Genomic DNA, 25,000 nt, shown 5'->3' with positions numbered 1-25,000 from the left:
AACAGTATTTGAGAGTTTGGTTTGAGCAGGGATTTGCATGCAAGTTGTCGTTTTAGTGTTTAAATGTGTGTGTTACACCTCAGAGTTTACATTGTATGGTGCAGTTGAGCAAGTGCTGTATAATGAAAAGTGCTGTATAATGAAATGATTATTATTGACTTGGTGCACTTGTCATGTGTGTGTTTTCAGTGAGGATACTGCTGACCCGACAGTGCCTCTGATGGATGCAGAAAGTCTGCCTACCGTATCCGTATCGTTGGGTGATGATGATGATGGTGTGTTTTCTTTTTATTTTCATTGACTGATATGTGCTGGCTTGAATTTAGCAGTGGTGTTGTGGTGTGTGCATGTGTGTAAATGTGCTGTACACGACTCATGCTTTTTGTTTGTGTGTGTGTGTGTGTGTGTGTGTGTGTGTGTGTGTTGTGTGTGTGTGTATGTTTGTGTGTGTGTGTGTGTGTGTGTGTGTGTATGTTGTGTGTGTGTGTGTGTATGTTTGTGTGTGTGTGTGTGTGTGTGTGTGTTGATGATGATGATATGGATACTTACGTCGCACCTATCCTTGGTCAGCAACCAAGCTTCATGTACAGGCTGGCTACCTGGGCAGTGCCGACTGACAGCTGTCACTGGGCGCTCATCATTCGTTTCCTGTGTCATTCAGTCAGGTTTCAGTCACGCTCACATGCACACTCACACAGACGTGTAACATTTTATGTGTATTACCGTTTTGCGTATTTTCTGCACCATGTAGGCAGCCATACCCTATTTTCGGGGGTGTATGCATGCTTGGTATGTTCTTGTTTCCATAACACACTGAAGCTGACAAGGATTACAGGATCATTAACGTGCGTGTTTGATCTAATGAGTTTTTTATTTTTTCTGATTAAACTCATTTTTTTCTCATCTTGCAGACGGCAGTGAAACAAGGCTATGAGGAAGAAAAGACCTGACGTCCTCACGTGCTGGAGACTTCCAGACATTTTGGAATTTTGGTTTGATCAGCTGGTTGTTTTTAAGCTGTTGCCTGGTAAAATCCTGAACTGATATTGATGTGTTTTTTTTCCTGAACCAAACAGGAAGATGTAGGTATTACTGATTCCTGAAGGAATCAAGGAATGCTTGTGGCTCACATCCTGTACTGGAATACTCTTGTCGTCTTGGAAACTGGTGAACAGGAATGAATAGCCTGGACCCAGGAAAGGAGATATTCATTGCTGCCTCAGATCGACTGCCTAGTTCATCTGTTGGCTTTGTATGCTTTTGTTTTGTCATTTATTCGTTCATTTATTTTATTTTATTTTGATGGATTTCAGTCATTTGTTTTGTAATTCCATCGTGATCTTTTTGGTGACTGTGTAATTGGAAAATGTTTTTACAAGAGAGAAGGGTCATGTTTATAGGAAAGGATGCACAATATTGATGGACATTTTGTTGCTCAATATTTTATTTATTTCCTAAATGGGGAGAAAAAAAAACCTCACACACAAGGAGAGTTTTGGATTGATTATTTATGATCTTTGTTTCATACACATATCCAGTGAATGGACACCACTGTACAATGTTAGATAACCAGATAGGTTTACTTGGTTATTTCTATTGTTGTTATTCTGAAGCCAGTAGAATTTATCTTGTTGAAAAGGAAGTGTTTCAAAGTTTATTTATTTATTTATTCATTTATTTATTGGTATAAAAAACAACAACAGTTGATACACCAGTGACTGCATGTTGAAAATGAAGTTGTTGTTTTTTAATTGACTTATTGGTTGATGGATTGATCTTTAATTCATTAACATTAATAGGATGTTGACAGGAAGGTATTTAAATCGCTGAGTAAATGTAAAATTCTATGACAGGAAAGCATTGAATTGTTGCGTAACTGCAAAACTGCACCACAGGGAAGGTGTCAAAGCTGTGATTAACAGTGAAATTCCAGCATAGAGAGAGAGTTGTAAAGATCTGATTAACAGTGAAATTCCAGCATAGAGAGAGAGAGTTGTAAAGATCTGATTAACAGTAAAATTCCAGCATAGAGAGAGAGTTGTAAAGATCTGATTAACAGTAAAATTCCAGCATAGAGAGAGAGTTGTAAAGATCTGATTAACAGTAAAATTCCAGCATAGAGAGAGAGTTGTAAAGATCTGATTAACAGTGAAATTCCGGCACAGAGAGAGAGTTGTAAAGATCTGTTTAACAGTGAAATTCCAGCAGAGAGAGAGAGAGTTGTAAAGATCTGATTAACAGTGACATTCCAGCATAGAGAGAGTTGTAAAGATCTGATTAACAGTGAAATTCCAGCACAGAGAGAGTTGTAAAGATCAGATGAACAGTGAAATTCCAGCATAGAGAGAGAGTTGTAAAGATCTGATTAACAGTGAAATTCCGGCACAGAGAGAGTTGTAAAGGTCTGATTAACAGTGAAATTCCAGCATAGAGAGAGAGTTGTAAAGGTCTGATTAACAGTGAAATTCCAGCACAGAGAGAGTTGTAAAGGTCTGATTAACAGTGAAATTCCAGCATAGAGAGAGAGTTGTAAAGATCTGATTAACAGTGAAATTCCGGCACAGAGAGAGTTGTAAAGGTCTGATTAACAGTGAAATTCCAGCATAGAGAGAGAGAGTTGTAAAGATCTGATTAACAGTGAAATTCTGGCACAGAGAGAGTAGTAAAGATCAGATTATCAGTGAAATTCCAGCATAGAGAGAGAGTTGTAAAGATCTGATTAACAGTAAAATTCCAGCATAGAGAGTGAGTTGTAAAGATCAGATGAACAGTGAAATTCCAGCATAGAGAGAGTTGTAAAGATCTGATTAACAGTGAAATTCCAGCATAGAGAGAGAGTTGTAAAGATCTGATTAACAGTAAAATTCCAGCATAGAGAGAGAGTTGTAAAGATCAGATGAACAGTGAAATTCCAGCATAGAGAGAGAGTTGTAAAGATCTGATTAACAGTAAAATTCCAGCATAGAGAGAGAGTTGTAAAGATCAGATTAACAGTGAAATTCCAGCATAGAGAGAGAGAGTTGTAAAGATCTGATTAACAGTAAAATTCCAGCATAGAGAGACGATAGTAAAGCTGTGATTGAAAGCAAATTCCAGCATAGAGAGAGAGTTGTAAAGATCTGATTAACAGTGAAATTCCAGCATAGAGAGAGAGTTGTAAAGATCTGATTAACAGTGAAATTCCAGCATAGAGAGTTGTAAAGATCTGATTAACAGTGAAATTCCAGCATAGAGAGAGAGTTGTAAAGATCTGATTAACAGTGAAATTCCAGCATAGAGAGAGAGTTGTAAAGATCTGTTTAACAGTGAAATTCCAGCATAGAGAGAGAGTTGTAAAGATCTGATTAACAGTGAAATACCAGCATAGAGAGAGTTGTAAAGATCTGATTAACAGTGAAATTCCGGCACAGAGAGATGGAGCAATAGAGCTCCAGTATTGGGAGAGCAAGAAGGAACGCTTTGAGTAACAAACATTCTGGTATGGGGAGACAGAGGCAAGGCTCTGAGTAGCTGTAAAATTCCAGTGTTAAAACAGTAGAGCATAGCATCAGTGAGTAACTTCTGGAGGAAGGAGGGGACAGTAAAGCGTAAACTTTTACAAGAAAACAGATGTTATCAAGATTGTAAACTTCCAAATGATGAAGGTCATTAATGTTTATGTAACTGTAAAATTTTGTTGTTGGGTTGGAATATGTTGATACTGTTTTTATATCCCCCATTTACAGAAATGTACAGTTTATGCGGGTGTTGTTTTAACAAAAAGTTAAATTAAAAATTTTTTTTATTTTTTATATATACAGTGTATTTTGGAATTGTATATTCAACACCATAACAAGTCCGCCTTTTGATGATGGAGAGAGTGTTACATATTGTTGCACAGGAGAGCTGTGAATTGATACAAAGTATTCAACACATTCCGTTACCACTGCATGTGCCTTTGCATCAGACTGATATTGAGTGACAGTGACTTTGGTGGAGATTAGATGCATATGGTTAAAGAATGATATTTTATTGAAAGACATGAAGAAGGGTGTGTATACACATACCTCCATCCCCATACCCTCATCTGTTCTGCCCTCCAACCTTGGCCCCCCCCCCCCCCCCCCCGCCAGCCTCCTCCCCCCCCACATCCCCACTCACCTGTTTTCCTCCTATCACCATGTTGGATGATCAGTCATTTGTAGGAGGCACCATGGCAGAATCGGTTAGACCTGTGACCCAGTGTTGACCGGTGGTCAGTGTTGGACCTGTGACCCAGTGTTGACAGGTGGTCAGTGTTGGACCTGTGACCCAGTGTTGACAGGTGGTCAGTGTTGGACCTGTGACCCAGTGTTGACCAGTGGTCAGTGTTAGACTGTGACCCAGTGTTGACTGGTGGTCAGTGTTGGACCTGTGACCCAATGTTGACCAGTAGTCAGTGTGACCTGTGACCCAGTGTTGACCAGTGGTCAGTATGACTTGTGACCCAGTGTTGACCAGTAGTCAGTGTGACCTGTGGTCCAGTGTTGACCAGTGATCAGTGTGACCTGTGACCCAGTGTTGACCAGTGATCAGTGTTAGCCCTGTGACCCAGTGTTGATCAGTGGTCAGTGTGACCTGTGACCCAGTGTTGACCAGTGATCAGTGTTAGACCTGTGACCCAGTGTTGATCAGTGGTCAGTGTGACCTGTGACCCAGTGTTGACCGGTGGTCAGTGTTGGACCTGTGACCCAGTGTTGACCGGTGGTCAGTGTTGGACCTGTGACCCAGTGTTGATCAGTGATCAGTATTAGCCCTGTGACCCAGTGTTGACCAGTGATCAGTATGACTTGTGACACAGTGTTGACCAGTGGTCAGTGATGGACTTGTGATCCAGTTTGACCAGTGATCAGTGTTGGACCTGTGACCCAGTGTTGACCAGTGGTCAGTGTGACTTGTGACCCAGTGTTGACCAGTGATCAGTGATGGACTTGTGATCCAGTGTTGACCAGTGATCAGTGATGGACTTGTGATCCAGTGTTGACCAGTGATCAGTGATGGACTTGTGATCCAGTGTTGACCAGTGGTCAGTGATTGACTTGTGACCCAGTGTTGACCAGTGGTCAGTGATGGACTTGTGATCCAGTGTTGACCAGTGATCAGTGTGACCTGTGATCCAGTGTTCACCAGTGGTCAGTGTTGGACTTGTGACCCAGTGTTGACCAGTGATCAGTGTGACCTGTGATCCAGTGTTGACCAGTGGTCAGTGTGACCTGTGATCCAGTGTTGACCAGTGGTCAGTGATGGACTTGTGACCCAGTGTTGACCAGTGATCAGTGTGACCTGTGATCCAGTGTTGACCAGTGATCAGTGTGACGTGATCCAGTGTTGACCAGTGATCAGTGTGACGTGACCCAGTGTTGACCAGTGATCAGTGTGACTTGTGACCCAGTGTTGACCAGTGATCAGTGTTCGACCTGTGACGCAGTGTTGACCAGTGATCAGTGTGACTTGTGGTCCAGTGTTGACCAGTGATCAGTGTTCGACCTGTGACGCAGTGTTGACCAGTGATCAGTGTGACTTGTGGTCCAGTGTTGACCAGTGGTCAGTGTGACCTGTGACCCAGTGTTGACCAGTGATCAGTGTGACCTGTGACCCAGTGTTGACCAGTGATCAGTGTGACCTGTGACCCAGTGTTGACCAGTGATCAGTGTGACTTGTGACCCAGTGTTGACCAGTGGTCAGTGTGACTTGTGACCCAGTGTTGACCAGTGGTCAGGGTTCAAGGCCCCCGTTTCAGCAGGGTGTGCTGTCCCTTGGGAAAGGCAGTTTCCTCCGACTGTTCTCACTCCACCCAGGTGTGAATGGGTACCTGACTTTGGTTGAGAGAGGTGAATAGGGCAGGAGGGGATTGGATGACACTTTCCAATGCTGAGCCCTACACGGTGAATGTTAATTCACTGCTTCTTGTAAAAGGCTGTAAGACCTTTAACCTTCTTTTTTTTTTTTTTTCATTGTTGTTGATGGAGATAGGGGACCTTGTTAAAGCATTATTTAAAGCTTGGAGATGGGAGGAAAGGTGTTTATGTACATCCCCCCCATTAAATGGGAGGAAAGGTGTTTATGTACATCCCCCCATTAAATGGGAGGAAAGGTGTTTATGTACATCCCCCCCATTAAATGGGAGGAAAGGTGTTTACGTACATCCCCCCCATTAAATAGGAGGAAAGGTGTTTACATACATCCCCCCATTAAATGGGAGGAAAGGTGTTTATGTACATCCCCCCCATTAAATGGGAGGAAAGGTGTTTACATACATCCCCCCCATTAAATAGGAGGAAAGGTGTTTACATACATCCCCCCTATTAAATGGGAGGAAAGGTGTTTACATACATCCCCCCATTAAATGGGAGGAAAGGTGTTCGTAGATCCCCCCATTAAGTGGGAGGAAAGGTGTTTACATACATCCCCCCATTAAATGGGAGGAAAGGTGTTTACATACATCCCCCCATTAAATGGGAGGAAAGGTGTTTACGTACATCCCCCCATTAAGTGGGAGGAAAGGTGTTTATGTACATCCCCCCATACCCTTCCCCCCCTCCCCCTCCCTCCCTATTCCCACCTGCTTTCCTTGCACCTGTAGATAGTAGTCAGATCATCAGTAATTATTCCACTTGTGCCTTTTATATGGTGAGCTGGGGTATGGTTTAACACAGGGTGATTTTTGCTTTTCCAAGCAAGTTTTGATATAGTTCGTGATTTTTTTTTTTACTGTATGAATTAGTGCCTTTATACAATGTTTTTCCATTGAGTGGAAGTGCGTTTTACCCTCAGCATAGGATGATTTTTAAAGAATTTGCTGGTTCATTTGAGTCACATGGTTTGCATGCTCCATTTTGAGTGTTTTGAGTCTGAAAAGTGTCCAGTATTTTGGTCAGTCTGAACCTGAGTTCAGGAAGGTTGTTTGTTGAGCGTTGGAGCTTCAAGAGTGATTGTAGTCCAGGTTTTGTATTTCTTTTGTATTGTATTCTTTTACTTTTTTTCCTTTTTTTTTTTTTTACATTCCTGGCATGAACCTTTATGAAAACAGAATATAACTGCCTAGATATAAGGGATAAAAAAAACCCCAAAATGGTGATAAATGTAAAAGCTCACTCATGTATTCAAGTGAACGTGGGAGTGACAGCCCATGAACAAAGAAGAGGAGGAAGACTTTTTGTGTCACAGCAGATTTCTCTGTGTGAAGTTCAGGATGCTGTCCCTGTGGGGAGCACGTCACCGCAGTCTGGCTCCACCCTTTTTCTGTGGACGTAATTTACTATCAAAGTGAATTATTGAACAGAATTTTGCCAGGGACTGCCCCTGTTGTTGCTGTGGGTTCTTTTCCTTGCATTTAGTGCACGCTGCACGTAGGACCATGGTTTATCGTCTCTTCCGAGTGACCAGCACCCCGACCACACCACTCATGGTTTAGTGGAAGGAGGAGTAAAAAATCCTGGTCCTTATGGGGGACTCAAACCAGTGGACATCCGCTTCTTACTCTGGTGCCTAACCGCTCGGGCCAGTGCTTATTTCTTCTTTTTATGGTTCAGAATACCTTTGTACAGGATGTTCTGTACTCAGTGGGTCTTAACAATAACGGGAACTTTTTTTTGCTGTGATAATGAATGACATCTGTTCTTCCAGCATTTGTACTATTTATTTATTTATTTATATTTTACTTGTGATTCAGCGTTTCCAGTTCATCAGGATTCAACAAGTCCAGAATGTTACATGTTTTTATATCACAATCCACATGGGTAGTGGTGGATGTACACAGGGCTTCACTGTGATTCCACACTTTCCCTGTTTTAGTGTGGAGAAGCTGTTTTTGCTGTTGATTTGATGAAATGCTTTTAATATTTGAGCAGTTTGACAGAGTTTTTATACTTAGCTTTAGAGAAAGGCAGATGTGTATATTGCAATAGATGATAGTAGTGGGATTACTTGTACGATGGCTTTAGATGTGTATATTGCAATAGATGATAGTAGTGGGATTACTTGTACGATGGCTTTAGATGTGTATATTGCAATAGATGATAGTAGTGGGATTACTTGTACGATGGCTTTAGATGTGTATATTGCAATAGATGATAGTAGTGGGATTACTTGTACGATGGCTTTAGATGTGTATATTGCAATAGATGATAGTAGTGGGATTACTAGTATGATTGCTTTTTGTTGAGGTGTGACTGACCATTCCAGTTCCAATCATTTTTCTTTTTAGCAGATTTTACTGGTGTTTTGGGAAAGGGAATTTGCATTCCAATGTTGGGTTTTGCTTTGAAAACCTAGATTGTATTACATGTAAACATTCCATTTAGCTCAGCTTTGCAATATTTGTTTTATCTTTTGTTTGTTTGTTCCATTATATGATGTTTTCATCTAACTCCATCATGCCGTGAAGTGATGGTGAAATCTTATTGGATGCGTTTGGTTTGTGTGTGAGGTAATAGCACAAAAATGATGCTTTTGGCTTGTGTTTGAGGTAATAGCACAAAAATGATGCTTTTGGCTTGTGTTTGAGGTAATAGCACAAAAGATGATGCTTTTGGCTTGTGTTTGAGGTAATAGCACAAAAATGATGCTTTTGGCTTGTGTTTGAGGTAATAGCACAAAAGATGATGCTTTTGGCTTGTGTTTGAGGTAATAGTGCAAAAGATGATGTCTTTGGTTTGTAGGTGAGGTAATTTTGCACAAAAGATGATGTCTTTGGTTTGTAGTTGAGGTTATTCATCAGAAAAGAAAGAAGGTTTTTAAAACAGGTGATAGTGTTAAGATTTTTGTGGGACATGGATTGTCAACGTTCTCCTGGTCTGGTCCTGGGCGTGTTTCTTCCTGCTGTTGGTAGCGTCGCTGCCTTGTGGAAATCCTGCATTCGTCGTGTTCTCTGTTCTGCTGGTCCGTCGTCTTTCCCCTTCTGTTTGTCCTCTTGTTTTCAGTCTTCAGGTCATCTGTGCTTTGTTTTCAGTCTTCAGGTCATCTGTGCTGTCTTTTCTTGGATTAGTCATTTGCTTGTTTATATCCCGGTTTGATCTGATGTGTATGTCATTTTTTGGTGTCATTTTTTATTTGTAACTTGAGGTAAGCAGTCCTGTGTGGGGGACACTGAGAGAAGGGACTGACGACTGGTGTAACTTGAGGTAAGCAGTCCTGTGTGGGGGACACAGAGAGAAGGGACTGACGGCTGGTGTAACTTGAGGTAAGCAGTCCTGTGTGGGGGAGACAGAGAGAAGGGACTGACGACTGGTGTAACTTGAGGTAAGCAGTCCTGTGTGGGGGACACAGAGAGAAGGGACTGACGGCTGGTGTAACTTGAGGTAAGCAGTCCTGTGTGGGGGACACAGAGAGAAGGGACTGATGGCTGGTGTAACTTGAGGTAAGCAGTCCTGTGTGGGGGACACAGAGAGAAGGGACTGATGGCTGGTGTAACTTGAGGTAAGCAGTCCTGTGTGGGGGACACAGAGAGAAGGGACTGACGGCTGGTGTAACTTGAGGTAAGCAGTCCTGTGTGGGGGACACAGAGAGAAGGGACTGACGGCTGGTGTAACTTGAGGTAAGCAGTCCTGTGTGGGGGACACAGAGAGAAGGGACTGACGGCTGGTGTAACTTGAGGTAAGCAGTCCTGTGTGGGGGACACAGAGAGAAGGGACTGACGGCTGGTGTAACTTGAGGTAAGCAGTCCTGTGTGGGGGACACTGAGAAAGGACTGACGGCTGGTGTAACTTGAGGTAAGCAGTCCTGTGTGGGGGACACAGAGAGAAGGGACTGATGGCTGGTGTAACTTGAGGTAAGCAGTCCTGTGTGGGGGACACAGAGAAGGGACTGACGGCTAGTGAGGACTTCTTCAACAGACCTGTGATCAGAGATCAGGGTTTTTTGTTTGCCCTTTTTCTTCTTAGCTTTCACAGCTGCACCATCAGTGCAGTGAATGATGTTGTTTTCTGCAGCCGTCAAAAGGTTTGGTTGTGTCTGGAGTGTGGACAGGCCACACGTCCTGTCTTGCCTGTTTGTACAGGGGGCAGTATAGCTGGTGGTGACTGGAGTGTAGACAGGCCACATGTCCTGTCTTGACCGTTTGTACAGGGGGCAGTATAGCTGGTTGTGAGTAGAGTGTGGACAGGCCACACGTCTTGCCTGTTTGTACAGGGGGCAGTATAGCTGGTTGTGAGTAGAGTGTGGACAGGCCACACGTCTTGCCTGTTTGTACAGGGGGCAGTATAGCTGGTTGTGAGTCTTCCCATTGGAGTTGACAGCTGACAGTGTGGTCAGTCTTCCCATTGGAGTTGACAGCTGACAGTGTGGTCAGTCTTCCCATTGGAGTTCACAGCTGACAGTGTGGTCAGTCTTCCCATTGGAGTTGACAGCTGACTGTGTGGTCAGTCTTCCCATTGGAGTTGACAGCTGACAGTGTGGTCAGTCTTCCCATTGGAGTTGACAGCTGACAGTGTGGTCAGTCTTCCCATTGGAGTTCACAGCTGACAGTGTGGTCAGTCTTTCCATTGGAGTTCACACCTGTGTGGTCAGTCTTCCCATTGGAGTTCACAGCTGACAGTGTGGTCAGTCTTTCCATTGGAGTTCACACCTGTGTGGTCAGTCTTCCCATTGGAGTTCACAGCTGACTGTGTGGTCAGTCTTTCTATTGGAGTTCACAGCTGACTGTGTGGTCAGTCTTCCCATTGGAGTTCACAGCTGACTGTGTGGTCAGTCTTTCTATTGGAGTTCACAGCTGACTGTGTGGTCAGTCTTTCCATTGGAGTTCACAGCTGACTGTGTGGTCAGTCTTTCCATTGGAGTTCACAGCTGACTGTGTGGTCCCGGCCACGGGCTGATAAAAACCCCACTTCCGATGAGGATCAAACCCACGTCCACCAAGTTGTCAGTTCACAGCGTTAACCACTTTGTGTCAGCAGCTGTTCTTTCCCAGTTTTCATCATGTTGTCATTGTTGATGATGCTTGACGTGCTGTGTGAATGAATTGTGTAGGTTCTGTCATATCTTCAACAGCAGTGGCCTTATTGTTACATTATGATCATTGTCATATCTTTGTGTGGTGTGAGGCAGCTGCCAGATCAAATATGGTAACAAAGCAACTTTGTGCATGTGTGTACACACAGACACACACGCACACACACAGACACACACACACACACACACACACACACTTCTACACAAACACAGTAACACTGAGTAAAGGGAGAATTTTAAAGTTGTTACATATAAACCACAGATTAAACAATATGTGAGGAAAATATGAATTGTCTGTACAAAGTCAGTATTTTCCGTTTTGAACAATGCAGTTACCTTTGCTTTCCATGTGCCTCGATCTGTGTGTAATAATGTTGCCTTTCAGATCTGTGTTAACTGGTGTGATACTCATCTTTTTAACAGTGTAATTTAATTTTCACAGTGTATCTGAACAGTGTTTTTTGGTGGCAGGATATTTTCCCAAAGATGTATGATTCGGATGCTGCAGTTGAAAACAGATTTTGAATTTTACCTACTAAACATTCATTTTAAATGAAGTGTTTATTCTGTACACTTTGTACTGAAATCATGCATAAATTTGAACATAATATAAGCATTCTTTATTGTTAATTTTTATATTGTACACATGCTTCTAAAAATAGCATTTTGATTCTAATCAGGTTTTCTGTAAATTTTTTAAAACTGTGCCTTACAAGAGAGGTATGTTTTCTTAGCTAATAAAAATGACTGCGTTTTTGTTATTTTGTGTGAGGCTTTCTTCTCTTATTTCGTGTGGTCTGAAATGTGTACACATGCGTGCGTTTGTATGTGTGTTTGTGTGTGTGTGTGTGTGTGTGCTCACACGTTTGCATGGAAGAACAAGAAATAGTAAATCACTTTTGCATTATCTGACTATTCAATGCAGAAGTTTTCTGAGGTACTTAGTCCCGCTGACATGTGAAAACTGTTGATCAACGTTAATGAGATTGCCTAGTGTATCAAACATGTGTCTCTGTCTCTGTCTCTGACCTTGCATGTTAAGGAGGAGGGCTCAACCCCCAAACCTCTCTTTCCGCCGTTTTAACCTTCCCCATTCGCACCTGCAGTTAGGAAAATCGGAGTAAAAATACCTCTCCCCTATGTCACAAAGCTGATACGGGCTGGGGCTCGAACTCTGAACCCTTGGTGGACACTGTCCCAACGCCTGACCGATTCTGTCACGGCGCCTGCAGTGACGGAGGCACGACTGAGTGCCTTCAGATCACAGGGACACGGCAATGACCCTCCACCCGTGGAACGTACCACGCACCACTCAACTGAAAATAGGTGAACAGCGCGCGTACGTTCTTTGAGCTCTTTGACCTACTAAATCCAGCGGAAGTGTTCAATCAGCCATTTTGCTACTCGTGTTTGTACAGCGCGAAGCGGTAACTTCATATATGTAGTTGAGCGCTCAGCTGCTTCGTGGCAAGCTTTCACATGCGCGCGGCGTCAGTTTAGCTGACATTCCTGTGTGTCTCCACAGCAAGTTTGCGCCACGTGTCACTGCACTGTTTTCCTGTAATAAGTTTGGTAAATAAACCATTGGCAGACATCAATCAAGACACAACATTTGGCATGTCGTGGGGGCAAGCATAACACGATTTCATCAAAGATACACGGTTACAATTCAGAAACTACCACCACTTAGCAGACTACTTCTCGACGGACTGACGGCCGGAAACGAGTAACAATATGGCGTCCAGTTGGCTTCAGCTTTCCTGGCCAATGAGCTATCCATCTACTTGTAAACAGTGGCTGGCACCACTCACAACGACACTGGGTGTTCGAGTGGTCATCAAATTAATCTACAACACCTCTCCACCACCCCACATCTCTCAGGATTCAAACCACCAACCCGTGGGGTCCTTGTTATCACCCCCAGCGACTCACGGCTGTCAAAAAAATGATGGCCAGTCTGTGATCGTGGGTAAAGAGACAAGCTGTCAATCACTCACAAACACCACCTAATCCAGCCAATCAGTCGACTCCGTACACAGAGGGCATGGATAAAGAATGTGTCCGTGACATGGACCTACCCTCTCTGTCGTCTTATCTTTGTCCAATAATCCGCGGGAGGCGAACAGCACTCAAGAGTCTTTTACTTCTGAGCTCTGTGAGGATTGGGAGATCTTGGAGAGTTAGCCGAGTGATTTGAGGGCGTTGAACATTTTGTCACTTGGGAGTCCAGGAGGTCTGTAGAGGTTCGAATCCCGGCACGGCGTGATCAGGTCGGAGATGACAAGATTTTTTTTCTTTGCAGGTATCATATATGCAGACCTGCTCATGAACCGATAAGATTAAATATTCAGTATCAGTTTTAAAAAGGCGCAAAATTGCGTGAATTTGAAGTGATCCAGCACAGGGTTAACGTGTGTGTGTGTGTGTGTGTGTGTGTGTGTGTGTGTGTGTGTGTGTGTGTGTGTGTGTGCATCCATTTTATTAAAACAAAACTACAACGGAACACGAAGCAATGGAAAAACAAAGACGAAACAGAACAAATGAAGGAATAAAGCAATGAATGGACAGCTACAACAATAACGGCAACAAAAGCAGCAGCAGCTGAAGTCTGAAGGAAGCACGTGAAAAGAAAACAAGAAAGTTGGTAAGTGAGCACGAAGGGAAACACGCCAGAATGCAAAGTTGGAAAATGATCGATTTAGTAAGTCATGGGTGAATAAGTCAGTGAGTGAGTGAGTGAATAACTCGGTTTTCAGGAAGTCAGTAAGTGAAGATTTTTTGAGAAACGAAACCGTTATTCTGCAACATTCTGATTTTCCACATTAAAAACAGTTACCCCAGCAAAGAACTACACTTGTAAAATTCAATATTTTCCACACACGCGCATATTTCTTCTCAGACTCTCAGAGTAAATCATTTGTAATTAACTAAGTATATAGCCTGTAAATTTTACCAGATACATAGGATAAATAGAAATTTCCATCACCGGAAAAAATATCAATGACAAAATTAGCAAAACCAACAAAAACACGCAAACACAGACACATACAGATAAACAAACAAACAGACAGAAAAACACGCATGCACAAACATAAATGACAACAGCAGCAGCAATACACTGACACACATACAGACACACAAACACACAGAGACACGTACAGACTGACTGACAGACAGACAGACAGACACAAATCCATGACAACAAACACATCAACAGGAACAACAACAACAAGAACAGAAAAACAAACAAACAACCCCCCCCAAAAAAAAAAACAACAACAAAAACAACAACAAAAAAACACACAGACACACACACACACACACACACACACACACACACCGCAACCCAAACCAACAAGAGACAACGCCCACTCCCGCCACCCCCTCCTCCCCCCCCCACTTCTCACCCCCCGTTCCCTCAAAGAAAGAAAAGACACAACGCACACGCTGGAATAAAACAACCAGCATTTCTCAAAGACATTACACTGCTTTCCTACTGAAACTAACAAAAAGCAAACAAACAAAAAACACACACACGCACACACACACACACACACACACACACACACACACACACACACACACACACACACACACAACTAGACTGTAGCCAACCAATGACGATCCTCACCAAACCAAACCAAATGGACAGCACTGACGTTGAGAGTCACAGGTCTCTGCACTCCACCAAGGTCAGAGAGCTTCCATCCATGTGTGTGTGTGTGTGTGTGTGTGTGTGTGTGTGTGTGTGTGTGTGTGTGTGTGTGTGGTGTGTGTGTACTTGAGAGTGTGCGTGCGTGCGCGCGCGCGCGAGTGTGTATGTGTGTGCGTGCGTGTACTTATATATGTGTGTGCGTGTGTGTTTTAGTGTGTGTGTGTGTGTGTGTGTGTGTGTGTGTGTGTGCGTGCGTGTACTTACATATGTGTGTGCGTGTGTGTTTTAGTGTGTATGTGTGTGTGTGTGTGTGTGTGTGTGTGTATGTGTGCGTGCGTGTACTTACATATGTGTGTGCGTGTGTGTTTTAGTGTGTGTGTGTGTGTGTGTGTGTGTGTGTGTGTGCGTGCGTGCGTGTGTGTGCGTGCGTGCGTGCGTGCGTGCGTGTGTGTGTGTGTTCGTGCGTGCGTGCGTGCGTGTGCGTGAGTGCGTGCGTGTGTGCGTGCGTGTGTGTGTGCGTGCGTGCGTGCGTGTGTGTGTGTGTGTGTGTGTGTGTGTGTGTGTGTGTGCAGGAGGATTAATAAAAAGACGCGAAAGTTGATAAGAGAGTATATCAATCGAAGAATGGGGTTTGTCCACCTCAAAGAGAGGACCTGTCCTCCCCCCTCCCTTTCCCCCTTCCCCCCCTTCCCCCCATTTCGTCTTCAGGATAAAGGGGGTGAGGGTGGGAGAGTGGTGGATTCGTAGGGAGGGAGGTTGGAGGGGGGAGGGGATTCGTAGGGGAACGGGGATCTTCTGGTCGGAGGGTGGGGGCGGGGGGTCACCCATGTCTGTCTTTTTTTCCTTCTTTTTTTTTTTTTCGGGTGTATTTTCGGTTAAAGGGTAGTTAGGAGGGGTATAAAAAGTCTCCAGTCCGTTTAAATTCAGTTTGTTCGTGTGTGTTTGTGAGTGTGTGCGTGTGAAGCTGTTTTTCCATCAGCATGGAACACTCTAAAGGTATGTTTATATATTCGTTATTCATTGATTGATTGATTCATTCATTGATTCATTCATTTGTTTGTTTATTGATCTATTCATTTCTTTTTTTTAAAACTTTTTTTGGGGTGTGGGGTGGTGTGTGTGTGTGTGTGTGTGTGTGTGGGGGGGGGGGGGGGGGGGGGTGTCTTTCTCTATTCTTGTCACATGGCTTTTTTTCTCACGTTAATTCAATGAATAACTGTTTTCGGGTGGTTGGACGGCAGCTTCTCCTCCTCCTCCTCCTTCTTCTGCTTCTTCTTCTGCCTTTCATATTCCGTTTTCTTTAAAAAAAAAAAAAAGAATCGTTGAATATTGTTTTTTTCTGGTTGTGTGTGTGGTTTTTTTTGTTTTTTGTTTTTGTTGTTGTTGTTGTTGTAAGTTTGCAATTCCACAAGTTGACAATGTTCACCACTTGTCAGAAACTGCAGGTCCACATGCTGACTGTGAGAGCAGACATGATCGTGACCAGATATTATACAAGAATCAAAGAAAATTAAGTCCAAACAATGATGGGACAATCAACCTTTTTAATATCTGTTTGTTTGTTTGCGTGGCTGAGTTTGACAAAGTCAGTATTGGCTTTTGCCAAAAAGATGAAGTAGTTCAGTGCTGGGGTCATGGTGTTGTGAAGGTTTCGTTGTTCAGTGCTGGGGTGTTGGTGTTGTGAAGGTTTCCTTGTTCAGTGTTGGGGTGTTGGTGTTGTGAAGGTCTTCAGGCTGGGGTTTCGTTGTTCAGTGCTAGGGTCTTGGTGTTGTGAAGGTTTCGTTGTTCAGTGCTGGGGTGTTGGTGTTGTGAAGGTTTCCTTGTTCAGTGCTAGGGTGTTGGTGTTGTGAAGGTTTCCGTTGTTCAGTGCTAGGGTGTTGGTGTTGTGAAGGTTTCCTTGTTCAGTGCTGGGGTCTGGGTGTTGTGAAGGTTTCGTTGTTCAGTGCTGGGGTGTTGGTGTTGTGAAGGTTTCCCTGTTCAGTGCTGGGGTCTTGGTGTTGTGAAGGTTTCGTTGTTCAGTGCTGGGGTGTTGGTGTTGTGAAGGTTTCCTTGTTCAGTGCTGGGGACTTGGTGTTGTGAAGGTTTCGTTGTTCAGTGCTGGGGTCTTGGTGTTGTGAAGGTTTCGTTGTTCAGTGCTGGGGTCATGGTGTTGTGAAGGTTTCGTTGTTCAGTGCTGGAGACTTGGTGTTGTGAAGGTTTCGTTGTTCAGTGCTGGAGTCTTGGTGTTGTGAAGGTTTCGTTGTTCAGTGCTGGGGACTTGGTGTTGTGAAGGTTTCCTTGTTCAGTGCTGGGGACTTGGTGTTGGTGTTGTGAAGGTTTCGTTGTTCAGTGCTAGGGTGTTGGTGTTGTGAAGGTTTCGTTGTTCAGTGCTAGGGTGTTGGTGTTGTGAAGGTTTCCTTGTTCGGTGCTGGGGTCTTGGTGTTGTGAAGGTTTCATTGTTCAGTGATGGAGTCTGGGTGTTGCGAAGGTTTCATTGTTCAGTGATGGAGTCTGGGTGTTGTGAAGGTTTCATTGTTCAGTGCTGGGGTCTGGGTGTTGTGAAGGTTTCATTGTTCAGTGCTGGGGTCTGGGTGTTGTGAAGGTTTCATTGTTCAGTGCTGGGGTCGTGGGTGTTGTGAAGGCTTCCTTGTTTGGTACAGTCCTGGATGTTGGTCCTGTTGGGACGCCCTGAAGGAGGAGTCCTGGCTGTCTGGAGAGTCCTGGCTGTTTGTCTAAGGCGGAGGTCCATTACATCGTTCTGGCTTTGTACCTCTGTGCCGTTTACCTTAGTACCTTACACGTCCATTTCACTACCTGTTTGCAATGCAGCAATGCCTTTTGTATGACTGCCTACATGGTGGGGTAAAATCGGTCATGCACGTAAAAGCCAGTACGTGTAAATACGAATGAACGTGGGAGTTGCAGCCCACGAACGAAGAAGAAGAAGCAGATATACTTTTGTTAAGAAGCTGAAGTCAATGCTCTTGTTTGCTTTGACCGAAAAGAAAAAAAAGAAGAAAGAGAACTTCAGTCATCAGTCCGATGAACTGTGCCATCTTCTCTCCCTTACTACATGAACTGTGCCATCTCCTCTCCCTTACTACATGAACTGTGCCATCTCCTCTCCCTTACTACATGAACCATGCCATCTCCTCTCCCTTACTACATGAACTGTGCCATCTCCTCTCCCTGACTACATGAACTGTGCCATCTCCTCTCTCTTACTACATGAACCATGCCATCTCCTCCCCCTTACAACATGAACCATGCCATCTCCTCTCCCTTACTACATGAACTGTGCCATCTCCTCTCTCTTACTACATGAACCGTGCCATCTTCTCTCCCTTACTACATGAACTATGCCATCTCCTCTCCCTGACTACATGACCTGTGCCATCTTCTCTCCCTGACTACATGAACTGTGCCATCTTCTCTCCCTTACTACATGACCTGTGCCATCTTCTCTCCCTTACTACATGAACTGTACCATCTCCTCTCCCTGACTACATGAACTGTACCATCTTCTCTCCCTTACTACATGAACTGTGCCATCTTCTCTCCCTTACTGCATGAACTGTGCCATCTCCTCTCCCTTACTACATGAACTGTAACATCTCCTCTCCCTTACTACATGAACTGTGCCATCTCCTCTCCCTTACTACATGAACTGTGCCATCTCCTCTCCCTTACTACATGAACTGTGCCATCTCCTCTCCCTTACTACATGAACTGTACCATCTCCTCTCCCTTACTACATGAACTGTGCCATCTCCTCTCCCTTACTACATGAACTGTGCCATCTCCTCTCCCTTACTGCATGAACTGTGCCATCTCCTCTCCATTACTACAGGAACTGTGCCATCTTCTCTCCCTTACTACATGAACTGTGCCATCTTCTCTCCCTTACTACATGAACTGTGCCATCTCCTCTCCCTTACTGCATGAACCGTGCCATCTCCTCTCCCTGACTACATGAACTGTGCCATCTCCTCTCCCTTACTACATGAACTGTGCCATCTCCTCTCCCTTACTACATGAACTGTGCCATCTCCTCTCCCTGACTACATGAACTGTGCCATCTCCTCTCCCTGACTACATGAACCGTGCCATCTCCTCTCCCTGACTACATGAACTGTGCCATCTTCTCTCCCTTACTACATGAACTGTGCCATCTTCTCTCCCTGACTACATGAACTGTGCCATCTCCTCTCCCTGACTACATGAACTGTGCCATCTTCTCTCCCTTACTGCATGAACTGTGCCATCTCCTCTCCCTTACTACATGAACTGTAACATCTCCTCTCCCTTACTACATGAACTGTGCCATCTCCTCTCCCTTACTACATGAACTGTGCCATCTCCTCTCCCTTACTACATGAACTGTGCCATCTCCTCTCCCTGACTACATGAACTATGCATTCTCCTCTCCCTTACTACATGAACTGTGCCATCTCCTCTCCCTTACTACATGAACTGTGCCATCTCCTCTCCCTTACTACATGAACTGTGCCATCTCCTCTCCCTTACTACATGAACTGTGCCATCTCCTCTCCCTTACTGCATGAACTGTGCCATCTTCTCTCCCTTACTACATGAACTGTACCATCTCCTCTCCCTGACTACATGAACTGTACCATCTCCTCTCCATTACTACAGGAACTGTGCCATCTTCTCTCCCTTACTACATGAACTGTGCCATCTTCTCTCCCTTACTACATGAACTGTGCCATCTCCTCTCCCTTACTGCATGAACCGTGCCATCTCCTCTCCCTGACTACATGAACTGTGCCATCTCCTCTCCCTTACTACATGAACTGTGCCATCTCCTCTCCCTTACTACATGAACTGTGCCATCTCCTCTCCCTTACTACATGAACTGTGCCATCTCTCTCCCTTACTACATGAACCGTGCCATCTCCTCTCCCTGACTACATGAACCGTGCCATCTCCTCTCCCTGACTACATGAACTATGCCATCTCCTCTCCCTTACTACATGAACTGTGCCATCTCCTCTCCCTGACTACATGAACTGTGCCATCTCCTCTCCCTGACTACATGAACTGTGCCATCTCCTCTCCCTGACTACATGAACTGTGCCATCTCCTCTCCCTGACGACATGAACTGTGCCATCTCCTCTCCCTGACTGCACAGACGGATGTTATTGTTTGTCATGCACAAGTGCCGTGAGTGGGGAGAAGGAGGGGGAGTGTAGGCGAGCCAGGCACGGGCGACCGTATTGGGATCACCAATCTGTTTACAGGCGTAACGGGAATAGGCAAAGCGGGATTCAGGCAAATAAGAAACAGGCCAATCGGGAATAGGCGAACTGGGATGACACACAGCCTACCAACACGAAAAGTCCTCGATCTTATCAGTAAAATGTGGTTGTAGGCAAAACGGGAACAGGCGACGCGGGATTTCAGGCGAAGCCGAAATAGGCTGGTCGGGAATAGGCGAACTGGGATGACACACAGCCTACCAACACGGATAGTCCTCGATCTTATCAGCAAACATACACTGACAGGCTAAGTTGACTATCAGTGGCTTTTAAACAACAGACCGGCGTGTCTTGTGAGCCTCATTCAAAGCTCCATTTGTGGACGATACTGCTCAGGTGCTGTCCCAGTGTGAGAGAACAGGGCCCTCAGCCGTGGCGTTTAGAGGCACGGCAAACAAGAGTGAAGTGTGTGTGGGTGGGGGCTTTGAGGGTGGGGATGAGGAGGGGGGGGAGGGTATTTGCCTTTTGTTGTTTGGATAGGACTCACGGCTTCCGGTCAGTGAAGCTGCTGCTACCTGATTGAAGGCTATGGAAAACCCGTTATTTATAGTCTTCTTTTGGGGGGTTGAGAGGGGGGGGGGGGATTGGAGTTGGGAGGGCGGTGGGCGGGCGGTGGGGTTGTTCTTGAACAACCGATAACAACGCTGATTACTACGACACCATAACCAATACTGCTGTCACTGCTGCTGCATGATCATGATAACGATGATGATGATAATTATAATGACATGGTAGATGTCCGAATACACACACACACACACACACACACACACACACACACACACACACACGTGTGTGTGTAAACATGTATATTTATATAAAAGTTAAACTCCACGGACCCACAAACCGATGCGAAATCCGCATGCAAATTTTGGCACTGAAAGGCTCTTTGTCAATGCGTACATTCACAGACCCAAATTTCGCACCAACGTTGCTGTGAACCCCATCCTTCACACGAGGGAACGAAACGTTTGACTTCGCAATGCGAATTTTACTAATATTTCGGTTGATCCCTTCTCGGCTGAGGCAGTGTTTGATGAAATCCCCATCTACCAGATCCATAACGAGCGGATTGCTCCCTTATTGACGGGCGCAATAGCCAAGTGGTTAAAGCGTTGGACCGTCAATCTGAGGGTCCCGGGTTCGAATCACGGTGACGGCGCCTGGTGGGTAAAGGATGGAGATTTTTACGATCTCCCAGGTCAACATATGTGCAGACCTGCTAGTGCCTGAACCTCCTTCGTGTGTATATGCAAGCAGAAGATCAAATACGCACGTTAAAGATTTCGTAATTCATGTCAGCGTTCGGTGGGTTATGGAAACAAGAACATACCCAGCATGCACACCCCCGAAAACGGGGTATGGCTGCCTACATGGCGGGGTAAAAACGGTCATACATGTAAAAGCCCACTCGTGTGCATACGAGTGAACGTGGGAGTTGCAGCCCACGAACGCAGAAGAAGAAGAAGAAGAGCTCCCTTTTCAGCTGCATGTATTTCTGGAAGAGATCTCCATCAAAGCCAGTTTCCTGGATCAGGATGTTGCAAGCACTGAGCTGCTACCTGAGCTTAGGAATGATGTTCATGCAAAATTTGAATCTTTCGTTTTGTTCAACATTTCTTCTTCCCCGATGATAGGACTGCATTCAAAACTCTCCCATTTTCCACAAAGAGTGCTCGCTTTGATTGTAATCGCGCCATGGACTGGCGGGAAAATGGCGCGTTTATGAATGGGCAGGCTCAATATCGCATGAATTCACTGCATGCTAATTTTGCATCGTTTTGGGTTTGGGTTTTTTTTTTTCGGGTCTTAGGAGTTTCTGCCTTATGTTTCACATGAACGCGAATCTTGTCGACTGCGTTCTCTTGGAGGTTAGGGCTGCTGTACATGATACGAGTAACTTGGTGTGTTAGGCGACTTTAGAAACATCTTATCACTTTGCCTGTCGCGGACATATGTCCTAATAGGTGGAGATGTAGATCTAGTGTTTTAGGAGTCCAGCGTCACTAGAGCTGAGGGAATGTGGACAGCGTGGTCTCTGGGCTGCCAGGGAATGCAGTGCAGGGGATCTGTCATCTGCCGGCCTGCGGAAAGTGGGGCTGTCTTTGCGCTTGTTTTAAGTGAAAGTGGTTTCTTCACTCTGTGTGCATGCATCTTGTTATGATCTTTGTGGAGGAGGGAGGGAGGGAGGGAGGGTTGGTAGGGTGGGGTGAGACGAGGTGTTAGGGACAGGAGGGGGAGGGTGTGGGGGCTGTGTGGATGGGTGAGGGGATCGGGAAGGAGGGGGAAGCGGGGAGGGGATAGGGCTGAGGGGTGGTGGGGGGAGAGGGCGCAGTTTAACCGTTTTGGCGAGTGTTGAGGGGTGGGTGGTTAGACAAACACACACACACACAGCAAACAAACAAACAGACAAACAAAGAAGAAAAAACCCAACCAACAACACGCACGAACATATATATATATATATATATATATATATATATATATATGTGTGTGTGTGTGTGTGTGTGTGTGTGTGTGTGTGTGTGTGTGTGCGTGTGTGTGTGTGTTTCGGTGCGTGTGTGTGTGCGTGTGTGTGCGTATGTGTGTATGTGTTTGTATATATATATATTTATATCTATCTATCTATCTATATATAATGTATATATATATATATATATATATATATATATATGCGTGTGTGTGTGTGTGTGTGTGTGTGTGTGTGTGTGTGTGTGTGTGTGTGTGTGTGACAGTAACACCTCGTTTCCCTTCCACCGTCCTCCACTTCTGTTCTTTAAAAAGAAGAAGTATATATCGTCTAATATCACGTTGAGTGGAAAGACGTAAAACTGAAGTGTACTACTACTACTGCTGCTGGTGCTGGTGCTGCTGCTGCTGCTGGTTCTACTACTATTACTATCATTACGACGACGACTGATGGAGTCTCCCGTCGGACCGACGGATGAGTAGGCAGGCAGGCTTATCTGTCGGTGTGTGTCCTCATATGGGAGAAGAGGCCGATTCTAGATGCGCAGCACCTCCCACAGGTGTTGCAAGGGAAAACGTCTCCAGAAGTTGAGCCCTGCTTCCTTCGCTCATGCTTTTCCTTTATGGCCAGCGTTCTCTTGTTTTCAAACGTCTTTATGCCACTAGAGCACAGAATCCTCCAGCGAGAGCAGTCAAGGGCATCAGTATCCCAGGAAGCGATGTCTATGTCACAGGCTTTGAGGTTTGTCTTCAAGGTGTCCTTGAAGCGCTTGCAGTGTCTTCCAAGTTTGCGGTGGCCTTCCTTCACATGGCCATACAAGAGCATCTTCGGGATCCTGCTGTCTGTCATGCAGACAACATGTCCTGTCCAGCGTAGCTGGCACTGGATCAGCAGGCTTTCGATGCTGGGCAGGCCGCTCCTCTCTAGGACCTGGAGGTTGGAGACCCTGTCTTGCCACTTTATGCCGAGGATCTTTCGTAGGCATCTCTGGTGAAACTGCTCATAGGGTGCTGCCCAGGTAGCAAAACTTGTCGACTGACTTGATCTCTGTGTCATCGATCTTGATTGCAGGTGGGGGGTGATGGGGGGGGGGGGGGGGGGGGGGGGGAGGCACTGGCGTTCTGTGAGCTAGCTGGTTGGTACATGGACTCGGTCTTGCTGAAGCTGATGGTGAGTCCAAAGCGCCTGCAGGAGGTTGAGAACCTGTCCATAATCAACTGCATGTCCTCATGGGTGTGTGCAGCAAGCGCGCAGTCATCAGCGAAGAGGAACTCTCTCAACAGTGCCTCAAACACCCTGGACCTGGCGTGGAGTCGCCGCAAGTTGAAAAGTTTGCCATCTGTGCGAAACTAAATGTAGATGCCCTGGTCATAGTCTTGGAAGGCGTCAATCAGCATGGCAGAGAAGAGAGTGGAGAACAGTGTGGGTGCCAGGATGCAGCCCTGCTTCACTCCATTTACCACAGGGAACGGATCCGACATGTCAGTATTTTCCTGTACTCTCGCCTGCATGCTGTCGTGGAATGAACGCAATCAGCTGAATTAGGCTCTCTGGGCAGCCGCACTTTAGTGCTACTACTATTACTATCATTACGACGACGACTACGACGATGACTACTACTACTAATACAAAAAAGAAAGAAAAACGAACAAGGAAGTATACAACAAATAAAACCACACACACACACACACACACACACACACACACACACTAACACACACACTAACACACACACACTAACACACTAACACGGAAATGCACAAACAAATAAACAAACACGCCCACAGGAATGCTGAATTACCGAGATCCCTCCGTTCCGACCTATGGGAGGTGAAACAGCTGGCGACAGTCAGCAGTGATTGAACAGGTTGGCAAACACTTTGAAGCACACTGAACACCAGTCTGCAGGCCAAAAGTGAGTGTGATATATCTCGTTTGAAGGGCACAGCCACCTTCTGGAGTGATGAGATTAGCGGATGAGAGAGAGAGAGAGGGGGAGAGAGAGAGAGGGGGAGAGAGAGGGGAGAGAGAGAGAGGGGGAGAGAGAGAGAGGGGGGGGGGGAGAGAGAACACTGAATGGTTTAATGAATAGGCCACTGGCCCATGTCATTGTGAAGTGAAGGGATACACTTAAACATTGTACAACTCAACAAAAGAAAATAACCACACACACACACAATAGGACAATAGACATACATTTTATTCGTTTTACGAAGCAGCATTAGAGAGAGAGGGAGAGAGAGAGAATGAATTAATGAATTTTATTTCTGAGGGTAATAGAATAAGCAACAATGCTTTTTTTCATCCAGCCCCGAAAAGGAGAAAATTGGGGAAAATACAAACAAATGAATTGCAAATAGCATCACATAACCTCAAACGAGAAAGGAAGAAAAAAAAATAATCAAAGCATCACATCCATTACAAATCATGGAAAGGACTTCATGGAAATTGTACACGTGTTTGAACGCAAACACACTCTTTAAAATAACGTATATGCGCCAAGAAATGTAGAGAAAACAAAGAGAGACAGACAGACAGACCAACAGAGACACAGAGGGAGGGAGGGAGGGAGGGAGGGAGAAAGACGTCTTTGAGAATAGTACCATTATACGAACAGCACATATATATTTAATGAAAACAACAACATCAAT

The 25,000-nt window shown here is 45.0% G+C and overlaps 3 protein-coding genes across 3 annotated transcripts in view; 1 reads left to right on the top strand and 2 right to left on the bottom strand.

Annotated features, from left to right (window-relative positions):
- The window catches only part of LOC143285544 (uncharacterized), a 20,061-nt gene extending 15,964 nt beyond the window's left edge, over window positions 1-4,097 (top strand). Inside the window, exons 9-10 of the mRNA XM_076592907.1 lie at window positions 190-275; window positions 912-4,097. Of these exons, the coding sequence (XP_076449022.1) occupies window positions 190-275; window positions 912-934 (109 nt within the window). The 3' untranslated portion in view covers window positions 935-4,097. The remainder of the gene's footprint in view (window positions 1-189; window positions 276-911) is intronic.
- The window catches only part of LOC143285548 (uncharacterized), a 288,677-nt gene that overhangs the window by 149,347 nt on the left and 114,330 nt on the right, over window positions 1-25,000 (bottom strand). The window lies entirely within an intron of this gene.
- On the bottom strand, window positions 8,487-11,717 carry LOC143285543 (uncharacterized). Its single transcript, XM_076592906.1, has 2 exons — window positions 10,126-11,717; window positions 8,487-10,062 (listed from the first exon to the last, which is right to left on the bottom strand). Exons 1-2 carry the CDS (start codon window positions 10,276-10,278, stop codon window positions 9,046-9,048), a joined length of 1,170 nt encoding a protein of 389 aa, XP_076449021.1. The 5' UTR covers window positions 10,279-11,717; the 3' UTR covers window positions 8,487-9,045.

This window comes from Babylonia areolata, chromosome 9 (genome assembly GCF_041734735.1).
Source record: "Babylonia areolata isolate BAREFJ2019XMU chromosome 9, ASM4173473v1, whole genome shotgun sequence".
Classification (NCBI taxonomy): domain Eukaryota; kingdom Metazoa; phylum Mollusca; class Gastropoda; order Neogastropoda; family Buccinidae; genus Babylonia; species Babylonia areolata.
The sequence above is the reverse complement of the archived record's forward strand: the minus strand, read 5'-3'. Positions and strand labels throughout refer to the sequence as shown.

Coding starts and splice junctions, on each gene's coding strand:
- LOC143285543 (XM_076592906.1), bottom strand. CDS start 10,278: ATGGGAAGACTGACCACACTGTCAGCTGTCAACTCCAATGGGAAGACT. Junction 10,063..10,125: donor TGTACAAACAGGCAAGACGT/GTGGCCTGTCCA, acceptor CGGTCAAGACAG/GACATGTGGCCTGTCTACAC.